The following is a 27,012-nucleotide window of genomic DNA, read 5'->3' as shown; positions in this document are numbered from 1 at the left end:
GAGATATATAGATATTTATATAGATACACACACACACACAAGATACACATGTTTGCTCACGGAGTTTGAGGGGCTTTACACTCGGGGAAACTAGGTACAGAACTGCATCAGTAGCAAATGAGAGCTAAGAGGTTCTGCCAAAGACATCAGAGAAAAAGTGAGTTCACAGGAGGGATTTGAAGGCAAAGAGTAACTGCTGGAAAGTCCACATTTCTGTCTTCTTTTTTTGGCTGCTGCTGCTGCTTAGAAGATATTTCCAAAACCGGAATTATCCATATGAGTTTGAGCTGGCCCCCATAAAAAGTTAGAAGCAGCTTTTAGTCTGCATCCAGAAGCACACCCATGGTTGCACACTCAGTCTTTTCAGGGAGAGTACTTTGCTGGGCAGTTTTGTACTTTTTGAGTGAAAAGAGATCACTTTTGCATCTTGTGAAAGTGAAGCTACAATACTTAACAAAGTATTATAATTAGGATAAACTAGAGCCCAATTAAGGGACGCAGGTGGCGCTGTGGGTTAAAGCCTCAGCGCCTAGGGCTTGCCGATCGAAAGGTCGGCGGTTCGAATCCCTGCAGCGGGGTGCGCTCCCGCTGCTCGGTCCCAGCGCCTGCCAACCTAGCAGTTCGAAAGCACCTCCGGGTGCAAGTAGATAAATAGGGACCGCTTACCAGTGGGAAGGAAAAAGGCGTTTCCGTGTGTGGCTCTGGCTTGCCAGAGCAGCGATGTCACGCTGGCCACGTGACCCGGAAGTGTCTCCGGACAGCGCTGGCCCCTGGCCTCTTAAGTGAGATGGGCGCACAACCCCAGAGTCTGTCAAGACTGGCCCGTACGGGCAGGGGTACCTTTACCTTTACCTTTACTTTGCTGGGCAGTTTTGTACTTTTTGAGTGAAAAGAGATCACTTTTGCATCTTGTGAAAGTGAAGCTACAATACTTAACAAAGTATTATAATTAGGATAAACTAGAGCCCAATTGGATTGTAATGCCTGAAAGAAGCAAGAGGAATTCTCACTCAGAATTAAATGCTTCTTAATTCTCTAGAGCCATTCATCGGCCTACAGATGCAGAAACACAACTTTGTAACCATGCCAATACAACTTGATCCAGGACCCTAGAGCTACTTCCACATTGGTCTGAGGGGCTGCTCAGATTTCCACTGGCAATCCTAGTCTTTGAATATTCTGTAATGCCAGTAGCAAGAAATAGGAACTGTGAAGCTTTTCATTAAAGAATTCAGCTATTGCCTTGACATAATTTTAAAAAAGAATTCCTATGACTTGCCTCTGGCCAGTCTCAGACTGCCTCTGGCCACACCAACTGGACCTGAAGGCAGACCCATCTGGGCAGGACAGTTGCAACAGCATCCTAGCTTCTGTTTTTCCCCTGTGCTTCCCTTAAACTTTCCAGATCAGTTCCTGATTTTTTTTCACAGCAACAGCCTTCACACAATCTCTGCTTGCAGTAGAAGTTGCAGCTTTTTCCAGGGTCATGAAACCGTTACAGCCGATTATTTACAGAAGCTTCGTTAGATTCTCCCATGTGTATCGGTTACAGAATCTATCTTGTTTGAGCAGAATACATTGCTGGATGATGCCTTAAGCTTGTTTCAAGAATGCTTCACAGCTTCTTTTCGCGGTTATTCAAATGTCATACAGGGATAATAGGCAGAGCTGAAGCAAAGACTAAATACTGAGCTTTCCAAAGAGGCCACAAGGGGGCAGTCTGATTTCTGGCTGAAACATCTTGACCGCTTGCGAACACAGTAATGTAGATACTGCCAACATACTATATCTGTGTGGTAATCAAGAGGTTTGGATTCAGACCTCAAGCGGAGGGTTTTTGTAATACAAATCCTGCTGTGAAGCTCCTAGTCTGCATTTAATCACAGTGTGAGGGTGTTTCACATTCCTCTCCTGTCTCTGCAGAGCACTATAGAGACAGCAGTGCAGTGAGCCTAAACGTTTTCCTTTATCTCCCCTATAGTCTGACTTTCTGGTGCGAGTTGCTTAACTTGCTGGTGTTTTCACCTAGAGGATTGGGAACGGCTTCCAGGAAGCCACTTGGGACTGTTCAGGTTTCACAAGGCAAAGTGTTCATCTTATCGTCGGCATTTTGGGCACTGTGATTTGATAGTTTACCATATGAGAACAATGTCTTCCATGCTCCCTTCTCCTTTTAATCATTTCAGTGGTGGTGCTAGAATTCTCTCTTACCTTCCTTGTTACTGGAAGATTGTGGCGAAACACTATCCATGACCATAACTGATGTTGTTTTGACTAGATTCCCATCTAGATATCCTGACTTCTTAATTTTAAAGCCATGTGGTTTTCAGTATGGTGAAAGACTTCTTACTCTGAAGGTTTGGCTGTTCTTTCCAGTGTATGTGTCATCTTCTCATGCTCCTGCTTAATACGTAGGGTGCATAGGAATACGAGAAGAGAAAGGTTTACGCCCTGCCCCTTTTCCTTGGATTTTAACGGCAGATTCTCTTAGGAATGTTGGTCACTAAATTGGGTCCAAACTGCCCCCCTCCCGATGTGATAATGAGAGATTTTGAGCTGAAAAAATAGGGAGATAAGGTTCATTAATCTGGCCTGTTACCAGTTCCCCAGTAACTCTAATCCTGGCAACTTTCTTGATATTGAAAAGAGATGGTCTGAACTAATAGGTTTCATCCTATCAGAGTGTCAGGATGCTGTCACCGGCTCCCGGCTATTTGCCCAGGAAAGTATAAAGACAAGGAAAAGTTTCTTGCTTTCCTTTTTTATTTGAATCTTTACAGAGAGAGGCTATAGACCCCAGCCTCTTGGATAATGGCGTTGTCCTGAGTGAATCTCCACCCCCCATCCCCCAAATCTCTCCCACTTTCTCATTCGTCGTTCTCATCATCTCTACGGATGCTGCTACATGCCCTCTGTCTTTGAGCTCTTTGCTCTCCCACTTTTAAGGCTTGCCAGGTTCTGGGAGATGGAGGGTCTGGAATGCTTTCTAATGACAACGTGTCAGCCGGGTGTTGTTCCGACTCTCCCATGATTTCCCAACTTTTCCCCTCATCTGCCTCTGAGCTGTGACCTTCCTCAAACCCCTGTTGTAAATCTATACTGTCGTCTTCTTCCTCCTCCTCCCTGGAAGGGGCAGGATGGGGAGGCAGACTCCACCATTTCTCCTCTGCCCAGTCCCTGACACAGACACAGTGGCCACTCCTGGAGGGCTCCCATGACGCTCAGTAAAACTTTCTTCCCCACCACTTGTCCTTGGAGAAATAGATACCCCATTCCTTGCAGTGCTCACTTGTGCTGCCTTAAACCACTTAGAAGCCATTTTACCATGTAAGCGGTATAAAGGTAAAGGGACCCCTGACCATTAGGTCCAATCACGGACGACTCTGGGGTTGCGGCACTCATCTCGCTTTATTGGCCAGCATGACTAAGCCGCTTCTGGCGAACCAGAGCAGCGCACGGAAACGCCATTTACCTTCCCGCTGGAACGGTACCTATTTATCTACTTGCACTGCATTCTTTCGAACTGCTAGGTTGGCAGGAGCAGGGACCGAGCAACAGGAGCTCACCCCGTCGCAGGGATTCGAACTGCCGACCTGATCGGCAAGCCCTAGGCTCTGTGGTTTAACCCACAGCACCACCCATGTCCCTATGTAAGCGGTGTATACGTAAACAAAACAATGAGTTTGCTATCCTTTTCCATATTTGATGGAAGATGTGTGGGAGAAAGTGGAACTATTGGGCTCTATGACACTCATTTGTGTACACTACAGTCACTCCTGCTACGCTGGATTGAGCCCCTCCAGCACCCACCCCCAAAATGAGATGGATCTTAATTCACCATGGTTGAAATTATATTTGGGGACAACGGTTAATTCTTCTTAAATGGGTGGATCTTGCTGGGTTGTGTGTGTAATAAAGGTGAACCCACTGGCAGCATATGAATCGATGGTTAGCTTGACCCAACAACGCCACACACACGGGGCAAACAAAACTCACTGCAGTCAACTGTAGGTGACCATCCATGCCTTCGGCCCCCAACCACTCTCAATGCCAAAGAAAACTGATAAAGGAATACAAAGAGAACCTACCCACATGACGCTGACACAAAAACCTTGCACATATACCATGTAAAACAATGAAAGTTTACTACCTCCCTTCTCCCCCCCAAACTCTCTTCTCCCCCACCCCTGTATGCAATATGCAATATTGAAGTCTCACTGATCTGCAGAAAAAAACTTTAGAATCTGAAAATAGAGGTGATGTATGTACTTTGGTAACCCCAGGAAATATTCAGTAAAAACATTTTTTAAATAATAATGGATGAATCTGTAAAATAGGGCTCAGTAAGTGATAGATGCGAATGTTTCATTCGAAATGAGGGATGTTCAGAAAATGAGTTGGGGAGGAGTAGGAAGGTAGGGGATGAGAGAAGGCAAAAAAAAAAAAAACAAAGTGGAAAAATGCAAGATAGGAATAAGTGTCGGGAGAAGAGATTTAACTCCACTGATTGCTTTGTTGGTTTATCGAGCCTGAAAACTGCTTGGGGAATTCCACTTGGAATGCACTATGTTAATATAGAGCTAAGATAATTACCCCTTAGCTTTCTAAACAAGCCTCTGACACTTGGCAGTGTTGATTCCCTCTGTTTCTAGTTTCCCAACAACAGACACGTTTTGGTATTCGTTTCTGGAATATTTCTGACAGGTATCTGAGTGTGGCTTGCTTACTTTTACTCACAAAACATAAGTGCCCTTTTAAGGTAATGCAGTCAAACACTCAGATGAGTTACTTTGCACCTGGTTAGAATGACCGGATTGTCAGCCTGTACTTGTTCCGTGTGTGTGTGTGTGTTTGTGTGTGTGAAGGAGAAAATAACCTGGGCAGAGTTGAATAGATTTTCATGCTGTTAATGACTTTGCATCTTTGTGTGACTTTTCTAAAACATAAACTACCCTTCCCAAACAGATGTACACCTGGAACTGGAGGAACGACTTGCCAAATTTATGAGGACCGAGGAAGCTATCATATATTCCTATGGATTTGCTACAATTGCCAGTGCTATTCCTGCCTATTCAAAACGAGGAGACATTGTTTTTGTGTACGTAATCTTCACTTTTTCTATATTACACTGGACCCTCCGGATACAAACTTAATTTGTTCTCGGGGTCTGTTTTCACCCCCAAAATTATGTAAATAGAGACACGCTTGTGCGCATGCGCAAGGTACGTGAAGCTCTTCTGCGCATGTGCGCGGGGCGAAACCCGGAAGTATACACTTCTGGGTTTGCCGTGGCCGTAACCCAAAGATTCCATATCCAGGGGGATACGTAAGTAGAGGTACGACTGTACGTGGGACTTTCTGAAGAGGCTCCTTCAGAATCTCTGTAGTATTTCTTCTCCTCTCTGTAAGGCTGAGGTTCTTCATAAATAATAATTTTATTATTTATACCTGCCTATCTGGCTTAACAGGGATGCGGGTGGCGCTGTGGATTAAACCACAGAGCCTAAGACTTGCCGATCAGAAGGTCAGCGGTTCGAATCCCCGCGATGGGGTGAGCTCCCCTTGCTCGGTCCCTGCTCCTGCCAACCTAGCAGTTCGAAAGCACGTCAAAAGTCCAAGTAGATAAATAGGTACCACTCTGGCAGGAAAGTAAACGGTGTTTCCGTGTGCTGCTCTGGTTTGCCAGAAGCAGCTTAGTCATGCTGGCCACATGACCCAGAAGCTGTATGCCGGCTCCCTCGGCCAATAAAGCAAGATGAGCGCTGCAACCCCAGAGTCGGTCACGACTGGACCTAATGGTCAGGGGTCTCTTTACCTTTACCTTTATCTGGCTTAACAACAACAACAACAACATTAATTTTATCATTTCTACCCCACCCATCTGGCTAGGTTCACCCAGCAATTCTGGGTGGCCTACAGCACATAAAAAATGGTAAAACATTAGACATTAAAAATTTCCTGATACAGGGTTGCCTTCAGATGTCTTCTAAAAGTCAGATAGTTGTTTATTTCCTTGACATCTGGTGGGAAGGCATTCCATAGGGCAAGCGCCACCACCGAGAAGGCCCTCTGCCTGGTCCCTGCAACCTCACTTGTCACAATGAGGAAACCGCCAGAAGGCCCTCAGAGCTGGACCTCAGTGTCCAGGGTGAATGATGGGGGTGGAGATGCTCCTTCAGGTCTACTGAGCCGAGGCCATTTAGGGCTTTAAAGGTCAGTACCAACACTTTGAATTGTGCTCAGAAATGTATTAGGAGCCAATGAAGATGCTTTAGATCTCGGCGGCCACTCCCAGTCACCAGTCTAGCTGTCTCATTCTGGATTAGTTGTAGTTTCTGAGTCACCTTCAGAGCTAACCCCATGTAGAGCATATTGCAGTAGTCCAAGCGGAAGATAACCAGATAGAATCGATTTAAACTAAAACAGAACTTATTCTTTCTGTTTGAACCACTTCAAGTCAAACCCTTTTCAAACAGATTTGTCTTGCCGCTCTTAGAACAGTTGTGCATGCTTGAGGTTTGGTTGAGCCTTTGGGGAAGAGATTTCGAAACTAGGCTAGAGTACAGTAAGGTGGCCAGTGGATATATGCATTGTGTGCCTTCCTCCTTCAGTCTCTACCGATGGCTTACAGATGCAAAACTGCTTGGAGGAAGAAGCCTATGAGCTGGGCTATAGATTGGGGGGGGGGGCATCTCATATACCTGATAGGGACAATCTCCCCTGTTGTAGTGACACTTTTCCCAGCTGTAGCAATCTGCGAATTGTTGCCAGCCACTGCTGGCAACATCTGTGTACACCCAAGTTAACCATAGATATTTCTCTCAAAGGCACAACCTACAAGCTGTTGCTTCTGGTTACCAGCTCTTAGTGGGTTCTGTGGTCTGTTTTAGTGAACATGCATTATGAGCTATCAATCTCAATTGTTTAAAAATGAAATTAACTGGGACAGTTATAAAAGCGCTTTAATAGGCCTTCTCCTAGAAGAAGGGCTGAACGTGATTGTTAGGAAAGTGGTTATGCACAATTTTTCAGCGCCAGTGTAGGATCGCTTATATGATCTTGTCATTTTCAAAGCTGTATCTTGATACCATTTTAAATGCCTATTAAGGGGTAGTTTTAATCGCTTATGAAATGCTTTCAAAATGACTACTTGGTTTTAACGATCAATTGCTGCTTTAGAATCAACTCTTTAAAAATTGCTAGCAGCTGTTGAAACGTTTTGTCAGTATCCCCCATAGGTTACAGCCAAGCAAAGAAATGCACTTGATGAGTGGTTGGAATGAATTTACTTAATGTCAGACAAAAATCTCCTCTAGAGCACTCTTACTGAGCTTGTGCTTGTTATGTGTTAGTTGATACTAACTGAAATTGTATGTGTGTGTGTGTAAATCTTATAGAACTCAATGAGACATTCCCAGATAAATGTGTCTGTAGCATACGTAGTCTGATTTTTTCCCCCTTTCCATTTTCCCCCCACGTAACCTATGAACTGAGTGAGTTCAATGGCTAGGAATTACCTAGCCCTGGCAGTTTTCTCCTTATTAATATACTAGCTTCCTTTAAAAAAATTATTGAAGGTGGCAAGCAAACTTTTTTAAAAAAATGTAAAACAATGAATAAAAGAATATTAAAATAGCCTTTATGTTTAAAATTACAATTAAGAGATTATGAGGAGTGTAATCAAATAACTAATTAAAGGAGTAATACCTAAAGATGTCTGTGGTCCCTCTGCCCCAGTCTTAGCTGCTCTTCAGAAGACAAGCTCAGTTTGAGCCTTTTGGAAGGATGTGGTTATCTTGCCATCAGCTCAGAAAATTTTCTGGCCACATTTCAAACCCATGGAGCTAATCTCTGGGGTTAGGCAGATTCATATGGGTGGAGATAGTTGGTGCTCTGTTCCCAGGCCATATAGGGCTCTAAAGTTCAAAACCGCGGAATCCTACACAAAACTAATAAAAATGACTGGAAAAACAAACCATAAAATTCTGATACTGTTCCATCTTCACTAGGTACCAGTTTGTCGCTGGGCTCAGTTTTAGGTGATGACTATAGACCTACAGACTCTTATTAACTGGAGTTTGAGTTGAGTATAGAAACAAATAGGTAGACAGTTCAGATGATGCAGTATTGCAGTTTTATGCTGCAAACTGCTATCTCCTGTCAGCGCTGGGCCAGAGGCATTGTGGTCTATTTGAAGTTTTTGCTCTGCCATCAAAGGCAGCCCTAACATAGTGTTACAATGATCGGCTAGAAGTGACTAGGATATGTCTGAGTCTGGTTTCTGAGATAAGGGCACAGCAGCTCCACTAGCCAGATCTGGCAAAAGGCAGCCGTAACCACTTCTGCTATCTGAACATCCTTAAGCAAGGCTTTACCTAAGAGCACTGCCAAGCTGCAAACCAGATTTCTTTATTTAAGAGGAAGGCCTCTCCCAAACCTCTTCCAGGCTGCCAGAACGTCCAGCTAGCAGCACCTCTGCCTTGTCTGGATTAAGCTTCGGTTTGTTCACCTTAATCTACTGCAGAACTCACCAGTTTAGAACTTCCATTGCATCAAAAGATGGAAATGAAAGCTAGTTTTGATCTGCATATAGATGATCTCTAGCCCAAATACCGGGATGATCTAGCTGTTTCATGTTCATGTTGAGAAACAAGATGAATCAGTGTGACATCCTGTATGCCAAAGGTGATGGGTTGGAGGAGTGATGCCACCTTCTGAAACTATCCTTTAAAGGATCTCTATATGCTCTCTTTTTTACTCAAGAAAATCACCATTTTAAAGTTCAAATCGGAGGAAATAAATACAGTAAATGGACAAAAGTACAAAGATTCACAAAATGTTTAGGGATATTCGTCCCCTTGCGTCCCCACAGAAAAAGTACTCTGTGTGTGTGTGTGTGTGTGTGTGTGTGTGTGTGTGTATTTACACCTTGGGGATCTTTTTGATTCATACAGAGGGATAGAAACATTTTAATAAACAAAATGATGTTAGTAACAGTTCCTTGTGAACACAGGAAAAACAAAATTGTTGGCTATTGATTGGGCAGCTCTCATACACTGGCTGCATTCAAACATAACAAATTATGGTTTTATCATGTGAATGAGCCTCAGGCGCATTCATTTTCCTTTTTTGCACCAGTGAAAAAGATTGGAAGCTTCACATTTTAGTGTTGTAGCAAAACCTAGGGAAGCTGTCATGAATGTTAACTATGGTTTGCTAAAACAGGCAAACCAGGAAACATTGTTCATGAAGCTGGCTTGCTTCAATAAACCATAGATAAAAATAACATGGTTAAACTGCAATTGGAAATAGAAGCAAAAGCATGTCATCTCCTTGTGGCCATTTCAGAGAGAGAAGAATGCAAGAGCCCCGTCATGTGACGATATTGCTAATCGAATGCAGTCTTGCTGTCCACTTCTGTAGCTGGGGGTGGTTGAGGCTGCTCATATGGTCAAAAAAGCACATTGTGTAGCAGTTCGTGAAAAGTACATTATGGAGAGAAATCAGACTTCAAAAAGGCAGCTCATGCTAAGAGTGAACTGACACAGTTCTGTGTATTTACAGTGATGAAGCAGCGTGCTTTGCTATTCAGAAAGGCTTACAGGCATCCAGAAGCAACATTAAGTTTTTTAAACATAATGATATAGCTGACCTTGAGCATCTACTCAAAGAGCAGGAGATTGAAGATCAGAAGGTACAGTATTTTTGAAGTCATTGATGTGTTGTAGGGTGTATTTTTAAGCTAACATATTTTGATGCCTTCATTGCTCATTATTTATCTTCTAGTCCATTCTGGAAATGAAGTGTTGTGTATCTTTTGAAGTAGGTTTGGCAGCTGTGTTTCATTTATTCAGATAGCCGTGCTTGGTGTCTGCAACTTTCACTTAACTTTTGAAAAATCTACAGATGGAACTGTAAGATATGCAGTTCACCCACTTTTTCTTTTTTTAAAAAAACAACTCAAAATAACCAGAACACACACCACCGCAATATCAGTGCAGTGTAAAAAATACTGAAGAGTTCCATTTTGTTTCACAACCACACTGTAAGCACCATTTTTGTATTAAAGTAGTATCAAAACACAGCCATGCACATTTCTTTATACATCAACATGTAAAAGGCTCAGAGTTAATAGCATTAAGCCTTTATCCTGGCTGCAGAGCTTACTGGCTATAAAGAATGCTTAACCGCAAAGTATCATATTGTTAAAAATGTGTTTAAGGCCATTGATTTCTGCTGGCATAAGCGCAAGCTTTTCTTCTATACATTCTGTCAACTTTTGATGGCATTTTAGTAGTAACCTAAGTGAGATTATCTCATAACAAGCATCTGTTAAGAAGCATCCATACAAAACTTTTACTTCTCTGCAGAACCCTCGTAAAGCTCGTGTAACCCGGCGCTTTATCGTGGTTGAGGGTTTGTATGTTAACGCTGGAGATATTTGTCCTCTTCCAGAATTGGTGAGTAGGTAGTTTTTATCAATAAGTATTTTCCCTACCAGTTATTATGTGCTATGTGAAGAATGAACAGAAAAATACTAGACTGTTTAGTGATGGGGGGGGGGGACCTAAACCACTCTTGGGCTTGCTGATCAGAAGGTTGGCGGTTCGAATCTGCACAAGGGGGTGAGCTCCTGTTGCTCTGTCCCAGCTCCTGTTGCTCTGTCCCAGCTCCTGCCTACCTAGCAGTTCAAAAGCATGCCAGTGTGAGTAGATAAATAGATACCACTGTGGCAGGAAGGTAAACGGCATTTCCGTGTGCTCTGGTTTCCGTCACGGTGTTCAGTTGAGCCAGAAGCGGTTTAGTCATGCGGGCTACATGACCCAAAAAGCTGCCTGCGGACAAACGCTGGCTCTCTCAGCCTGAAAGTGAGATGAGCACCACAACCCCATAGTTGCCTTTGACTGGACTTAACTGCCCAGGGGTCCTTTACCTTTACCTTAGATAGGGATTGAGGGCTTCACCCCTTATATATGAGATCACTTGGCTAGTGCAGGGGTCAGAAGAATGGGATGCAGCAATTTTGAGGCAGGAGACAATATTCTCACACTGGGAATGAGGCGTGTTATATTGATGCTGCTGTGTTCTGCCTAAAACTCTAGTTGTGCATTGATAACTTTCCCCTATAACTGGGGAAAGTTTTGTTACAATGCATTTGGGCAATTTCTCAGTAAGAAGGCTTTCTATTTATTTCTTCAAGGAAGTCTGTTCCTACTCCCAAAGTTTTAAGGGTACTAGTTCTGCATTTCGATATTTCACCGCGCACACACTCTGGACTCCCAAAAGTCCAGCTACTCAGTGAGGCACCAGTGCACAGAAAATTATATTCTATGCATAATCAGGCTAAATATGTTCCATATCTGTCAGGGAACTGCCATCAGGGCCGGAGGGAGAGAGCGGGCTCCAGAGGGATTCCAGAGAGCGTCCCGGGATGGGGAGAGGCAGCCCATCTTCTGGGAAAGGGAATCAGCGTAGCACCAGTGGAGAAGGGGGGCAGATGGGGGAATCGGCGAGGCGGTCCCATGACTACTTGCTGGGGACCAGCGGGGAGAGTAAGGGTCCTCTGCTGCCCACACCCTCCTTGCACAGAAGGCTTCCGTGCAGGGAGAGTAGGAGGAGACTAGGCGTCAAAGAGCTTCTTTGCTGGAAGAAGTTCAAGAAACGCCCACTGACGGATTCTGCCAGCGATTGAGACAGCCACGGGCGAGTGGCTGTCCGGACAGAAGAGGTTCACTCAGGCAACCCAGCCAGGTGTGGCGCCGGTTTACGCACGAGCAACCCCTAGAACCATTACAATATCTTACAACAATGTCAAGGAATTAACGTGCATGGAGGTTTGCATTTTTAGAATGAAGTTGACTGAGCAACAATCTGATTGAACACTTGACAACTTGTGCATGAATCTGGTTTCTTGTCCTGAGCACTCGATAATCTTGTGCTCTCTTGTGTCACTTGCAATTGAATAAATATGTAGGTGAAATTGAAATACAAATACAAAGTGAGGTTATTTTTGGAAGAAAGTCTTTCCTTCGGAGTGCTGGGAGAACATGGACGAGGAGTTACAGAACATTTTGGAATAAATGTAAGTGCATGCTTTTCTCTGATGACAATGCTTTTTTGTGCCAAAAGGAAGAAACAACTTTTGATATGCTTGTCATGTTTATAGCAGTGGCTTAGCAGCCATTATATGCAAATTCTGTGCATGGCAATCTTGTCTCTTGCATAATCCCTTAAATATTAGCTTTGCAAAGAAAATTTAAATATAGGTGGGATTATTACTAGCAACAAATATGTAAAGCATCTTCAAGTTATCAAAATCATTGTCCTTTTAAAACAATCTACTGTGACTTACTCGGTTTGCAGGTTTTTGTTACTGCTTTGCCTTTTTCTGAATTTGTCAAGAATCTGCTTTGGGAACGGACAAATGAATGGGTGAATTTTCTGATATGAAAGAACATACTTAACACAGAGATGCCGTATACATTAATATACCCGCATGATGCAAACTAACACACAAAACTTTATATAAATCATTCAGAACATTTTACAAATTACTGGCTAGGATTCAGGGTGCTACTTGTAGTGTCCTCTACATGTTCAGGAACTGTTTATCCACAAAAAGGAAAAGAGCTCATAAAGTAGAACTTGGAAAGCCGCAAGGAGCTAATCTTGGAAGGGAAAAAAATCCTGCTCCCTGTTCATCTTTTGATTTGTTGAGCATTTTTATTCCAGATGGGTTGTGTCATTGTAATCATTCTGGAAAGTGCATGTAGAAATTTACATTAATATTGACACTCGGGTCAAATGTGTTAACTGAATGTATTCCAGAGTTAAGTTGAGAGCTGCTTCAGATCTACTTTGCTATTTTAGATCTCAGTGGTTAAAACAGGAAAACTTAAATTGTGGATACAGCTGTACCTTGGTTCCCAAAGAGCTTAGTTGCCAAACAAATCGGCTCCCAAATGCCGCAAACCCAGAAGTAAGTGTTTCAGTTTGCGAACATTTTTTGGAAGCAGAACATCTGATGCAGCTTCCACGGACTCCCGAAACGGATTAAGTTCGAGAACCAAGGTGCCACTGTACTTTGTAGGATACCCACTGACACCAGAAATTTGCATTGAGTGCCACTTTAATAATTTCTCTTGTATTTTGCTGTCTGTCCTTCTCTAGATGAATTTAAAGAGTTTGTGTCTTTATTAATTATGGGCACGTTTGGGAGGGTTAAATAATTCAGAAGCCAATCTAACCTTTCTATGGCTATATGGCTGGTTACCAAACATGCTGTTTTTAACTATCTCTGGTATTGCCTTGTTTGTGCAACAGATGGATGACATTGATCTTATAAGTGCAAACATGGAAAACTCCCTGGCTTCTATTGGAGGGTTTTGCTGTGGGCGATCCTTTGTTATTGATCACCAGGTAGGTGTAAAAACCGGAAATGCATGATATGTTGTATGTTTTGCAGTTCCAGTAGAATACTGTGACCAAGGCAGGTATTGGATAGAGTGGAGTCACACTTGGCCAGTCTGGCAGATGTTGGTAGGCTGGTGGGAGCATCTCCTCTTCATGTTGTCAGTTGAGAATAACACCATCTTGTTCATCTTCCAACATTATATATGCTATCAAATGCCAACACTGCCCTTCAGCTCTCTATATTGGACAAACAGGACAAACTTTATGCCAAAGGCTAAATGGACATAAATCTGACATCAGGAATCATAAAACAGAAAAACCAGTAGGAGAACACTTCAATCTCCCAGGACATTCTATACAAGATCTTAAAGTAGCTGTCTTATTGGAAAAGAATTTTAGAAATACACTTGAAAGAGAAGTTGCTGAATTACAACTCATTACCAAACTAAAAACTATGGAGAGACCTGGTCTGAATAGAGATATTGGATTCATGCCCCATTATATACACTAAAGCTAATTTTGGTCAACTATCCCTTTAAAAATCCCTTGCCCTTCCCTGTGGAACCAACTGCCATAACAGTCATCAACAGTTGTAAGGTTGAAGCGACCTCTGACAAAGTGTGTATTATACACGAAAGCTCATACCTTGAAAGCTTATATTTAGTTGATCTATAAGGTGCCACTGGAATTACTGAAAGATGTTTTCATCTTTCATCTTGTTATTTATTATGACCATCCAAGGGAGCCGCAGGAAACAAGGAGCATCAGCATCTATTGCTGCGGAATGGGGCAAAGGTTTCACTGGATGCAGCTGAATTGGTGCCCAGTATACATAAAGGAAGGTGGCTGACCAGGGAAGAATTGGGGAGAAGTAGTTGATAGTAGAGGTGAAGGTCCTAGAGCAAAGGAGAGCCTGGGCTTCAGTAAAACAAATAATTTAATTAGACAGCACCTATATGATATCGAAAGGGACACGGGTGGCGCTGTGGGTTAAACCACAGAGCCTAGGGATTGCCAATTAGAAGGTCGGCAGTTCGAATCCCCACGACGGAGTGAGCTCCCATTGCTCAGTCCCAGCTCCTGCCAACCTAGCAGTTTGAAAGCACACAGTGCAAGTAGATAAATAGGTACCACTCTGGCAGGAAGGTAAACGGTGTTTCCGTGCGCTGCTCTGGTTCTCCAGAAGCGGCTTAGTCATGCTGGTCACAGCAGTCATGCTGTACGCCAGCTCCCTCAGCCAGTAAAGTGAGATGAGCATTGCAACCCCAGAGTCGTCCACGACTGGACCTAATGGTCAGGGGTCCCTTTACCTTTACCTATATGATATTGAGCGACAGAATAATTTGGCCACAACAAGGACATTTTGTCCACGGTATGATTGTTTTCCACCTAGTCACTTTGGCACCCTCTTTGCAAAATTTAACAATTCCAAAATACAGACCAGCTTTCACTTTCGCAAGATTGAATATACTGCCTTCGGCTGTACTTGAGGGTCGATTTTGAAAAATCCCGCTGGGAAAACGGTTATGTCCTTGTGGAGAGGGCAGTATTGAGCCAGTGGCTCATGTGCTTCTGGCTTGCACTCTTTATAAGGATTTGAGGAGTGAGGTTATTACTCCTCAATTATTGTCCATGCCAGGTCACTCAGCCATTGCTACTGTGTCTTTTCTTTTAGCAGATCAAGATGATCAGGTCACAGCAAAAACTGCAAGGTTTTTAGCAGGGGCAATCAGAATAAGATATATTATCTGATTATTGATGTAAACCTCCAAAATGTATTTTGTATAGTTAAGTTTTTACCTCTTATATTCAGTACATTTTATTTTATTTTATTGCTATGGCTAGTGGTTGATGCAAATAAAGATACTGTGTTGCACACATGTAGCTGTTGGAAATAATTTCAGATTAGGTCTTTGGAACAAGGGCAAACTAAGCATCCAGATAAATTCCAACTTGTTTACCAATGAATTATCGATATAAAGTGTGGTCACTCCATGCTCCTTTTTCTTTCCAGAGATTATCTGGTCAGGGGTACTGCTTTTCAGCCTCTCTGCCTCCTCTCCTAGCTGCTGCCGCCATTGAGGGCCTCAATATCATGGAGGAAAACCCAGGTATCTTTTTTTAAAAAGCAGAAAACTGTTTAGCATAAACTGCCATACTTGTGAGATGGGTTTGACTTCCTGTTCTTATGAGAGATTGCTCGTAGGTTCACTGTAGAAATTGCAGTTCACATTTTGGTATGCTTGATAGTTGACTCAGCCCTTCTTCTTTTTTAAAGATGCCTAGGTTATCCGGAGGATAGTTGTGCTATATCACCTAGTACATAGTGCAGTAGGAAAGTTTGTAGTTTTTTGAGAGTGATGAAATCCCAAGAAATCTCCTAAGAAATCTCGCCAGGCTTGTTGAATGGGCCACAAATGATATAAATGATTTGTTCCATTAAAAGTGATGTAGGCAAAGGATGAGGGAGTGAGTTTTTATTTTTTTGAATAGAGAAGAAAAATAAATGGCAATAGCAATGGCTACCAGGAAAGAGTCTTCTCTCTAGTCGAGAAGTCATTCAGAATGTGCCAGAAAAAGGCAAATTCAGCATTGGAAATCCTTGTGAAGGGAATTGAAAACAGCTAGTAGCATAATGGCATCATGGAAATCTCAGAATGGCCAAATCTATTACATTGTGCACAATTCCAGTTGTACTGGATTACAGTTGGAAAAGGTGTAGGAAAAATGACAGCAGAAATAATTAGGTGGCTAGGGGTTAGAGCACCTCTCAGCTTTCCCTCCTCCGCTGGCTTATGTTGTTCTCCCTCCAGGAAAGAGAATTTCTCCTTTAGAGGCCTGAACTATTCTGCTACCATCCTTCACTTCTGTTTACCCGGAAGTTGAGATAAGAGAAAGCCTTTTTGCTCTCTAGCAGTTCTCCAGCTCTGCCTTTGAGAGAAGGTGAAGTTCATTGATTCATGAGCTTGACTTAAAAGAGGCAAAAATGCCCCACTGTTGACCATGTGGTCTTCTTCTGTTCTACGATGCCTGTTGTCTATTCCCCGTGGTCTAAGGTAGCATGGGAGCCCCATGTTTGTATCGCTAAGCATTTATTTTCTCTGTATAATTCCCTGTAACCTCTCGAGTGGTAGAAAGGCAGATTTGTAGAAGTGGCAACTCTAGCACAAGACTTAAACAGCTGTTTATATTTATGCTGCTCAGTTTTAGATACCCCAACTTAAAACTGTTTTGTCTAGGCATTTTTCAGATTTTACGACAAAAATGCAAGCGAATACACCAGGCTTTACAAGGGTAAGTGAATGTTTCGCCTTCTTACTTTGAACTCCACGTTGAACGGAAAATGCCTCCTAAAAAAGCCATAGTTTTCCAAACATCCTATACCATATTATCCAGGAGTAATCCCTAGTGAGTGGAATAGGGCTTGCTTCTGGATAGGCATATAGAGGATTGTGTAAGATTGCCCCTCCTAGTGGAGTTTTCCCCCACCCAGCTCTGTTGAAGTTTGAGCTACTTTAGAAAATCCGGCTTCTGCGTTTGACTGCAGTTACAGTTAAAGCAGGGAACAATTTCTTGAAATACAATATGGGCAGTTTAGCCGTAATTTATCTTCTGTTTAAAATTCTTCTCTGTGGCATTTCAATATCAGACATGCATTTAAAAGATCATACTTCCTCCAATAGTGCTATATGAAATTTTATAGCTGGGGTAAATAAACATGTCATGTGTAAAATAGCCTTTGTTCCTAGGCACTCCTAGCTATTTTACTTGCACATTGAATTATTAGCAGGGAATACAGTCTTCGATTGATACCAAAGATGTAGTCCGTGTCTGTAAATATGGTCATAATTAAGATGTAGCTGGCCAGCAGCATTGCCGAAAATAGATACTTGTGGGAGACCCTGCTTCCAAGACTTTGCTCTGGGCTCACTTTGGAGCACTCCCAAGTATTAATGCAGGAATATTTGCAAAGACTAGCATCAAGATTTTGGATGCTTCAGGTTTGAGCCTCTTGTGCAAAATTAATTTCTGTGCATTTCACTTCAGTTAGCGCAAGAGGTTGTAAATTAATATATCCAAGTTTAGATGAGTCTCTCTGAATTCACTGATGTGTTGAACGTCTTCAACACATCAGTGTTTAGCACATCTTTCAGATCACGAAAGAGCCTTGGCCCTAGGCAGTTGCACGATATCTGTTCCCTTTTTTGAAGGCGACGCTGCAATTCTCTTTTCCGTAGTCAGGTGCATCTTACATACTATCCTTAGCTTTTCCATATAAGTTCTCACGTCATACATTTACTACATCTTCTGTAGCACAAGTTTTCATTAGGCATACATTTCATTGTGCCAAATTCCCCATCCTCTGCCTATGTAAAATATCCTTTCGAATAGGGTTGCCATACCATCAAAGCCAGACTCTCTTCTCTTAACACAAACATTAACTGACCTTTTGAGCTTTGTCTGACACTTTGCTTATTGTTCTTCTTTAGCTTGATGCGTACTTGAGTCAGATGTTGGTTTATTTTAAGTAAGTGGCAAAAGGAACTTGGATATCAACTTGGGACTTCTAAAACAGCCTCTAGAAATGTACAGTACATTTATGACAAAGTGCGGTTGGGGAGAAATCTGCAAATGTCAAAGCTTTAAATTGGCTGGCATTCAAAGGCGGTTTCTCTTATTAAACCACCTCTTCCTTTTGTAGCAGTTAGTTGCCTTCATTTCTGAAACATGCTAATGGTCCATTTTATAACTTAAACTGTCTGTTAGAATTTGACGTGAAGCATTGGTATTGGGACCTGAGCTTTTTAAGTTCTTCATAAATGATCTAAAGTTATTTTGTAAGTCTTCAGCATGCAAGCCTCTCACATGGTTCCATAAAAATCTGCCCCGTAAACTAACATACAGTTGCATTCATGATTTTGCTTGTGACTAGATGATTGCTTGCTTTATGATATTAATCAACACTGCTTCTTTCTCTCTCTCGTGTTATTGATTTCCTTCCAGTAAATAGCCTTCCATTAGATTTCAGGCTCTTAACAAGATGCTTTCCAGCAATTTTAATGTGGAATAATTGAAAATTGAGATGTTTCTAGACATTAAATTCTAAATTAAATTGAGCAAAACTCTTAATTTGTTTTTGCATATCTTTGTCCTGTTGACAGCATTGTCCACTTGCCCAGTGAAAAACTTGTGGCTGGCAGGGCTTTTATGCTGACCTAGTTGGAGGAAAATATATTCTTCCACAGTTCAAGGAAGTGCCTCACCTCTTAATTTAGAAGTGCAGTTTAGGCAGATTCTACTGGCACTCTTACAGGAGTTGAAACTGCCTCCCCAAGTCGAATGTGTCATCTCTGTTTCTAGATTTGATCAAGCCAGTGTTGTCTCTGCTTTGTTCCTCCTGGACACTCTTTGGCACGCTAGAGTCTAGCTGTTTAGCATCTAAAACAATTACCCATGTAGCTGTGGGATAGGAAGTTGCTGAAAGAAAATGGTAGAATTGACATGGCCGTTTCCAGATGTTTTGTTATCCACACTCCGGGTTACGCAGAACTAGACGATACTGTAGAAATTGGCTGATCCAGTGCTGAAAAGCTGTTCTTGCTGTGATTAAACATTTGATTCTGTCCATGTAGGAAAGTAGTTCCATTTCTCAAATTAGTTTATTTGGATACTGGTCCTATCACATCCAGAGGCCGAGAAAAGTAATTGAAGGTTTTGGGAGATGGGCCGTTTGCCTGTAGTCTGCAGCTGGGCCACCTGCTGCTTAGGCAACCTGCTATAATGCATGATGTTTGCTTCTGCTCTCAGCTTGTGATCCACCATGGGTTGGTATAGGAATAGAAGGAAGGAAGGAAGGAAGGAAGGAAGGAAGGAAGGAAGGAAGGAAGGAAGGAAGGAAGGAAGGGGTGAGTTCCATTGGATGGGACAGCCTTCCTGACTTGACCGTGTGGTTGGCTGTTTCGGTCATGCAATCCTACAGGAAAGCAGAGAATGCATTCCATTGAGTTCACTATTGTCACAAAGCGACTGCTAATTTACGTTGCCAGTTTTTCTTTCATTTGATTGCTGACCATATCAGCGTTTTTGATATGTTGACCTTTTTTTTTTTTTTTAGGATTCCTGGTCTACGTGTAGTGGGGCAATCCATTTCTCCAGCATTACACCTCCGCTTAGAAGAAAGCACTGGATCTCGAGAGAGTGATGCAAGGCTACTGAAGGAAATTGTTGATTATGTAAGGGTCCTTTTTTACAGTCCTCAAAGCCTAACAACGACAAGAAAGGTGTCCTGTATTGAAGTCTCTGTTGCACTTCCTTCTAGAATTCCTCCATGTGCTGGGTTGCAAGGTTACATTTGAAAAGTAGGGTTGCCATACACCCGAAATTTCCTGGGCATAGCTGGGATTCGGCCGCTGGAAACCATGTCCGGGCGGAAATCGCTTTGGGAAAATCCGGACGTATGGCAGCCCATGCCGGAAGTGTAGATTTGGGCAAATTTCCTTAAAAATAGCTCCAGAACTATATTTTGTAAAAAGAGAAAAGGAAAGTTCAACAACTTTGGCCGAAAAGGATTTTCACACTTTGAAATATGGCAACCCTAAGTTGGCTACAGCAATCATCTGGGATTAGTCCCTTTTTGAAATAAGGCATATGAAAGGCAGCATTGTACCTACTATGGGAGATGGGTATTGAGGGCAAGACAGCATTGGACGAATGTCTCTAAATTCCCTCGCTCTTGAGCCTTGTGGTCCCACAATGTCAGGCCTCTGCCAGCGACTCCCAGTTGGTTGCCCAGGAACGTACGAAGATAAGGAAATGTCTCTTACCGTCTGCTTTTTATTCAGTATTTACAGAGAGAGGCTGAAGAACCCAGCCTCTTGTATAATGGCATTGTCCAGAGTGAATCTCCACCCCCCGTCTCCCTCACTTCTTCATTCATCACTTTTACGAATGCTGCTACATGCCCTCTGTCTTTAAGTTCTTTGCTCTCCTACTTTTAAGGCTCGCCGGGTTCTGGGATGGGGGGGGGGTCTGGAATGCTTTCTAAATACACCATGTCCATTAGCTGTCACCCCCCTGGTGCTTCCTCCTCCCCCTCCCCCTCCCCCTCCTCTCCCATTATTTCCCAACTTTCCCCCTCATCTGCCTCTGAGCTGCGACCTCCCTCAAACCCCTGTTGTAAATCTAAAATGTCTTCCTCTTCTTCCTCCCTGGAAGGGTCAAGCTGGGGAGGCCGTCTCCACCATTCCTCCTCTTCCCAGTCCCTGACACACAGGGGACTATAATTTGTCCAGCGCTACTTGACACCTAAGGGACGCAGGTGGCGCTGTGGGTTAAAGCCTCAGCGCCTAGGGCTTGCCGATCGAAAGGTCGGCGGTTCGAATCCCTGCGGCGGGGTGCGCTCCCGCTGCTCGGTCTCAGCGCCTGCCAACCTAGCAGTTCGAAAGCACCTCCGGGTGCAAGTAGATAAATAGGGACCGCTTACCAGCGGGAAGGTAAACAGCGTTTCCGTGTGCGACTCTGGCTCGCCAGAGCAGCGATGTCATGCTGGCCACGTGACCCGGAAGTGTCTCCGGACAGCGCTGGCCCCTGGCCTCTTAAGTGAGATGGGCGCACAACCCCAGAGTCTGTCAAGACTGGCCCGTACGGGCAGGGGTACCTTTACCTTTACCTTTACCTTACTTGACACCTATTCAGATCTGTTGGCAGTGGCCATTGGGGGATTTTCAGCTCGGCAGGCAGGCAAGAGCCTGGTCTTCCCTGCTCCATTTCACTTCTCTGGTACAACAGCAAGGAGGTGATTGCAAGCTAGGGTCATTAACCATGGTTTGAAGTTGCCTTGTTTCACTAAACCAGGTGTCAGCAAGGTTTTACCTGCCTGGGCCGCTCAAGTCCTGCGGAGATCTCTCCGTGGGCTGCATTGCACGTGCGTGTGATTTTCAGCATCTGGACATGCACAGACGTGATTTCTGGCACTGCAGAAGTGAGTCACCGTGCCACACTGGTTTAGCGCAGCACGCATGGACTCGCCCAGCTTGTAGCTCTGCTTGGGGGCCAGTTAAACTGCCCTGTGGGCGCAGGTTGCCGACCCCTGCACTAAACCATAGTTAACCTTAACCACTGCAATTAGCTGTAAATGAAAGTGAAAGATTCTGACCACTGGAGGAGGAAAAATGTTGGGGAGTTGATGGGCCCAAGACTAGTGCGCATAACATGTACCTAGTATTTGGTGTTGTGTGCAAATGCATGGAATGCACGCTGGTTCACTTAGAGAAAGGAATAATGACAAGGGGACGTGGGTAACGCTGTGGTCAGAACCACTGAGCCTCTTGGGCTTACTGATCAGAAGGTCAGCGGTTCGAATCCCCGCGACGGGGTGAGCTCCCGTTGCTCTGTCCCAGCTCCTGCCAGCCTAGCAGTTCGAAAGCACACCGGTGCAAGTAAATAAATAGGTACCGCTGCAGCGGGAAGATGAATGTCGTTTCCATCTGCTCTGGTTTCCTTCATGGTGTCCCATTGTGCCAGAAGCAGTTTAGTCATGCTTGGCCACATGACCTGGAAAACCTTCTGCAGACAAACCTGCCTCCCTCAGTGCTGCAGCCCCATAGTCGCCTTTGATCGGACTTTACCTTTACAATTTTTTATTTTTTATTTTACAATAGAACAAGGAGCAGTCATGGGGATGGCTAGAAGAGAAAGAACAGTATTACAAACCAGAACTCAAAATGTATTTAGCTCCTTGTGGCAGGGTATCACATGTTACTTAACAGTCCGATAACACATGAGCATGGCACCTGATGTTCCTGTTTCTCTCCTCAGTGTATGAACAGAGGTATTGCATTAACCCAGGCTCGCTATTTGGAGAAAGAAGAGAAATTTCTCCCACCACCCAGGTTCGTAAATACTTGCTCACCTTGCTATTAAAAGAAAATTGTGTTCTTCTGATGGCAGGCAGAATGGGTGGGTTGAGAAGCATGCCGTAGCTTGTGTTGGAACCTCGGGATTTTCAAGGTCGCTGTTGTTTTATAAGTCATGGACTCGTCTAGTGAACAGGCAGACTGTCCTAAATGGCTTGCTCATCTATACCTAAATAGGGTTCAGGGCAGGAATATGTGTGAGGTTTTTTTAAGAATAGCTAATAAAATGCTGTCTGAAGGTTACTTGAGATCAGGCCTTGGGAGGGAGAATAAGGTCACTTACATTCTGTGGTCACTAGAAGCAACAGAATGACTCGAGGCCCAGCCAGATGGGTGGGATATAAGTAATAAATTATTATTATTATTATTATTATTATTATTATTATTATTATTAACATCATCATCATCATCTCGCTGTACCTTTTCTAGCTACTGAACTTTACCAGTCACCAAATCTAGACTTCATAATCCTTGTTACTGAATTGACAGGGGAAGCTATCACTACTGTTATGGGAAGCAAAAAATATTGATGGGCAAAGGAAAGTACAGTGGTACCTCGGGTTAAGTACTTAATTCGTTCTGGAGGTCCGTACTTAACCTGAAACTGTTCTTAACCTGAAGCACCACTTTAGCTAATGGGGCCTCCCGCTGCTGCCACGCCGCCGGAGCACGATTTCTGTTCTCAACCTGAAGCAAAGTTCTTAACCTGAAGCACTATTTCTGGGTTAGCGGAGTCTATAACCTGAAGCGTATGTAACCTGAAGCGTGTGTAACCTGAGGTACCACTGTATTAGGAGACTGAGTACATGTGCAGCTGTCTTATTTACTAAGTCAGGCCACTGATCTGCCTAAGCTGGTAATGTCTTCTCTGACTGGCAACAGCGTTCCGGAGCTTAGAGAGTCTGGTTTGTGCTGTAAGGTTGCATGCATTTTGCCACGCAACGAAAAGACAACAACTTTGACCGACTACTCTGTGTTTGCCCCTGACAGCATCCGAGTTGTAGTGACGGTAGAACAGACAGAAGCGGAATTGGACAAAGCTGCCTCGCTTATCAGGGAAGCTGCCGAGTCAGTGCTGAATTGAGGCCCGCATACTTGAGTCTTCGTTCTTCACCCAACACTGGAATACCGGTTTTCCTACTGTATGGCGGATTGGCTTGTGCTCCCAAGGTTCAAGCTCGTTGACTTTCTCTTCTGACGGAGTGGAAAGCTCAACTTCCACCGAGTCATTCCAGAACAACAAAAAAGTCACAAATATGGGAATGTGAAACTCTGCTCACTGTATAAGTACTGTTTCGATTGGAGATCATTGTTATCACTGGCATTTTACATGAGTTTCACCTTTGTTCTTAAAGGGCCTTATTCCTTTCCCTAGCTCTCTAAATGTGTAAAACAAGCCGAGCTATTTTTGAGAGTTTTGTGTTTAACGCTAATGAACATGAAAAGGGTGAGAAAACTTACACGATATTCTTCATTTAACCTCTCTTATTTTAAATAACATTCCCCCGAACAGGTTCCTATTACTGTCAGACCAGATAGTTAAACGGTATTATGGAATTATGCTTTTGAATAATGTACTTAAGTAGCTTTTATTACACTGGGTATGTGGGAATTTTGTACACTTTTTTTTAAAGATCTTTTGGTTTTTGAAATTCCCAGAAGGAGCTGTTTTTCTAACTATTTGTCCGGTTTCCATTAAATGTCTTATCTCATGCCAATTCCTTTATTCTATACAAGTTTACCTTTCCTGTGATTTTACCACGCATTTAACTTTTATACCGGTGATCGCCAGTGCTGTGCACACATTGGAGCTCTCGGTTAAATTTCAGTCTCAATCTCCATTGGATTGAGTTCAGCATTGTACAGTACAATCTGTATGCACACACAGATGAAATGCTGGTAGAATTTCTTCCGCCAAGCAAACAAAACAAATATTGATCTCTTACCATAATCTGGTGGGTACATAAATTAATGGGAAAACTAATTCACTCATGATGTTTATTGTCCATGTTTACTCATGAATACCTTTAAAAACCATGAATAAGTTAGAAATACTTAACATTTAGTTGCATGGGCACATATCCCTACTGTGATCAGGAAGTTCCAATTTTTCTCTCTCTTTCTCTTTTTCTCTCAATTACTTGCTTGAGACCACCACTCAGGTCTCCTAAAGATGTGCAGAAAAGGGACTGTCATTGATACCGTAGAAGTTTCAGTATTCCACCCAGAGTCAGAAGGACCTCTTTCGCCCTTCAATGAATTTGCCATGATAAGTGTTCCAGATTTCTGGTGAATACTATTTTTTAAAGACTTTCTGTTATGTCTGGGTTGTTCTACACTCCTGTGCCTTTTTTGGTTGCTGCTACATATTCCAGCGCTCTATTTGACACATAATTTTTTTAAAAAATAAAAGCATATATTTGATCCTGCTTTTGTCCTTCTTTCTTCATATTCCGACTGCACCATCTTCCCTATCAGCTACAATCTCATTAAGGGGGGAAATAATTGGATTTGAGCTACAGTCCCTGAACTCAGTAGGGCTAAATCGGCTTAAAGTGCTTCATGGTAACCTGAGGTGGGTATCGGGCTTCTCTCTCAGTATTTTAAGGTATAAATTTTTCCATCATGCTTCAGGCTGTGCTGCCTTCCATACCCAAGCCACTTAATTTGCTACGTTGATGAGTTTCTGGTTTTCTTCAAAATGCGGTTTCAGGATTGTGGCCAAACGTTGTACAGTCCAGTGTAACTTTATCAGCTGCCGACAGTTATGCTAATTGTAAACTGAAAATATTTTCAGGACTGTAGACTCCCAAGTTCTCTTTCAAATGAGATCAGGAAAGGGTTGGGACTTCTCATTTAAAACAGGGTGTCCTGCTTTTCCACAATCGTTTTCATGCCTTTGGTTTTATGCTGCTCTGTGTTTTAGTATTGATTTTTTTATTGCATTAATGTGGTTTATTAATTGGGTTGGTTTTTTAAAAAATATATCTGAAGCAGCCAGAGGACATGGTCAGCTGGAAAGTGTATAAATGGCAGAAATAAAAATAATGGTATGGATTTCCAGATAAATACTAGATGAAAACAGTCCTATCACTTTCTGTGTTGTGATTTTTTTAATGTAAAGCTAAAGCATTCTGCTTTCCTGATGGTGAAGCAGTCTGAAAGTGCCTTTTCCTGGATGCAGGATATATTAATATCCTGCAGTAAGCTGCAGTAAGAGACTGAGTCGTACAAGTGTCTAGTGTGGCCAAATGGCATCTGTCTGTGGCACCTATTGGCTAGTTCCTGTAACAATAATAATAATTAATTATTATTTATACCCCGCCCATCTGGCTGGGTTTCGCCAGCCACTCTGGGCGGCTTCCAACAAAATATTAAAATACAGTAGTCTATTAAACATTAAAAGCTTCCCTAAACAATATCAGCCATCATCCCAGTTTTGCAACTGTTTACAATTTTCATGATTTTGTGGGAGTGGAGGTGGGGTTGATAAAGAAAGGATATGTGTGTGAGAATATAGACAAACTCATAGGTGCTGCTTTAAACCAAAGTGACAAAATGCAGACTGCATGAAGCACAAGTGGAAGAGAAAGTCAGCCCTGAACTTGCATTCAAGGTATGTTACCAGTTTTGATTTGTGCTAAAAACCAGTTGTTGTTTTTTCTTGGTAAATGTTTACTGAACAAAATGAGCAAAATAGTGTACAACTTTAGCAGAAGGAAGCAGAGAGGCGTGCCAGTATATCAGTCAAAAAGCATCAGTTCCATATCATAACAGGCAGTGTACATTAGAAAACAAGACAGAAACAATAGCCTTATAGCCAGGAAAACTAATACAATAGTCCCCACATCTGATTGTGCCTCTAGGTTTGTAATGCGGGATTACATTACCTAACTTGGCAAACTGATATTTCAAAAGTATACTAGATTATTAATGTCCGTGACAATGCTAAAGTGTCTTTGTCAGATGAAGAACAGAATAAGTTGTGGTTTTAAATATGTTTGCCAAACTACCACTCCCATAATCTCTGGCCGTTGGCCATGCTGTCTGGGGCTGGTGTGAGTTCAGCAACATTTGGGGGTACCCCTGTCCTAGAGCATGCTGTACATTCTTGGGGGGAGAGTGTACCCCAAACTCCCTGCGGGTACACAGTGAGGAAAAAATCCATACTGAGTAGACTGGCTATGTTGAAGGGAAGCTTAGATTCCTTTACTATTTTCTCAGTGGCAAACCCCTCAGGATGCTGAGGGTTTCTCTGAAAACAATATGAAAATCCCAATTAGATTTCTTTTTGACATTGCTCTCCTATAAGAAATATTTTACCTTGGGGTCTTTGATGGAGAAAATTATAGGGTCTACAGTTTGTGTTGTGTATGAACTCCAAAAGGTGTGTGTGCGCGCGCTTGTTTAAACCAATGTTAAGGATGTGTGCTGACCCATAGTTGCCTTCTCTCAAATGATGTTAAGAGAAGAGAGTGAAGGATAAACTCGCACCCTGCTCCTGACTAGAAGTATTTGCAAAGAAATCATCATGGTAAGATATCCCTAGGTCAATCTGTCCACAGATATGTTGTTGTTGTTTAGTTGTTTAGTCGTGTCTGACTCTTCGTGACCCCATGGACCAGAGCACGCCAGGCACTCCTTCCACTGCCTCCCGCAGTTTGGTCAGACTCATGCTGGTAGC

General features: G+C 42.9%; 1 protein-coding gene across 1 annotated transcript in view; it reads left to right on the top strand.

Annotated features, from left to right (window-relative positions):
- SPTLC1 (serine palmitoyltransferase long chain base subunit 1) overlaps nucleotides 1-24,752 on the top strand; it is a 36,793-nt gene extending 12,041 nt beyond the window's left edge. The window contains exons 6-15 of the mRNA XM_079995642.1: nucleotides 4,966-5,098; nucleotides 9,565-9,694; nucleotides 10,371-10,460; nucleotides 11,975-12,082; nucleotides 13,324-13,419; nucleotides 15,428-15,524; nucleotides 16,653-16,707; nucleotides 19,529-19,646; nucleotides 22,231-22,304; nucleotides 23,319-24,752. Coding sequence (XP_079851768.1) covers nucleotides 4,966-5,098; nucleotides 9,565-9,694; nucleotides 10,371-10,460; nucleotides 11,975-12,082; nucleotides 13,324-13,419; nucleotides 15,428-15,524; nucleotides 16,653-16,707; nucleotides 19,529-19,646; nucleotides 22,231-22,304; nucleotides 23,319-23,412 — 995 coding nt within the window. The 3' untranslated portion in view covers nucleotides 23,413-24,752. The remainder of the gene's footprint in view (nucleotides 1-4,965; nucleotides 5,099-9,564; nucleotides 9,695-10,370; nucleotides 10,461-11,974; nucleotides 12,083-13,323; nucleotides 13,420-15,427; nucleotides 15,525-16,652; nucleotides 16,708-19,528; nucleotides 19,647-22,230; nucleotides 22,305-23,318) is intronic.
- The last annotated feature ends 2,260 nt before the right edge of the window (nucleotides 24,753-27,012 follow it).

Source organism: Podarcis cretensis (genome assembly GCF_951804945.1).
Source record: "Podarcis cretensis genome assembly, chromosome: 11".
NCBI classification, from domain to species: Eukaryota; Metazoa; Chordata; class Lepidosauria; order Squamata; family Lacertidae; genus Podarcis; species Podarcis cretensis.
Note: the sequence above shows the minus strand (reverse complement) of the source record. Positions and strands in the feature narration are given on the sequence as shown.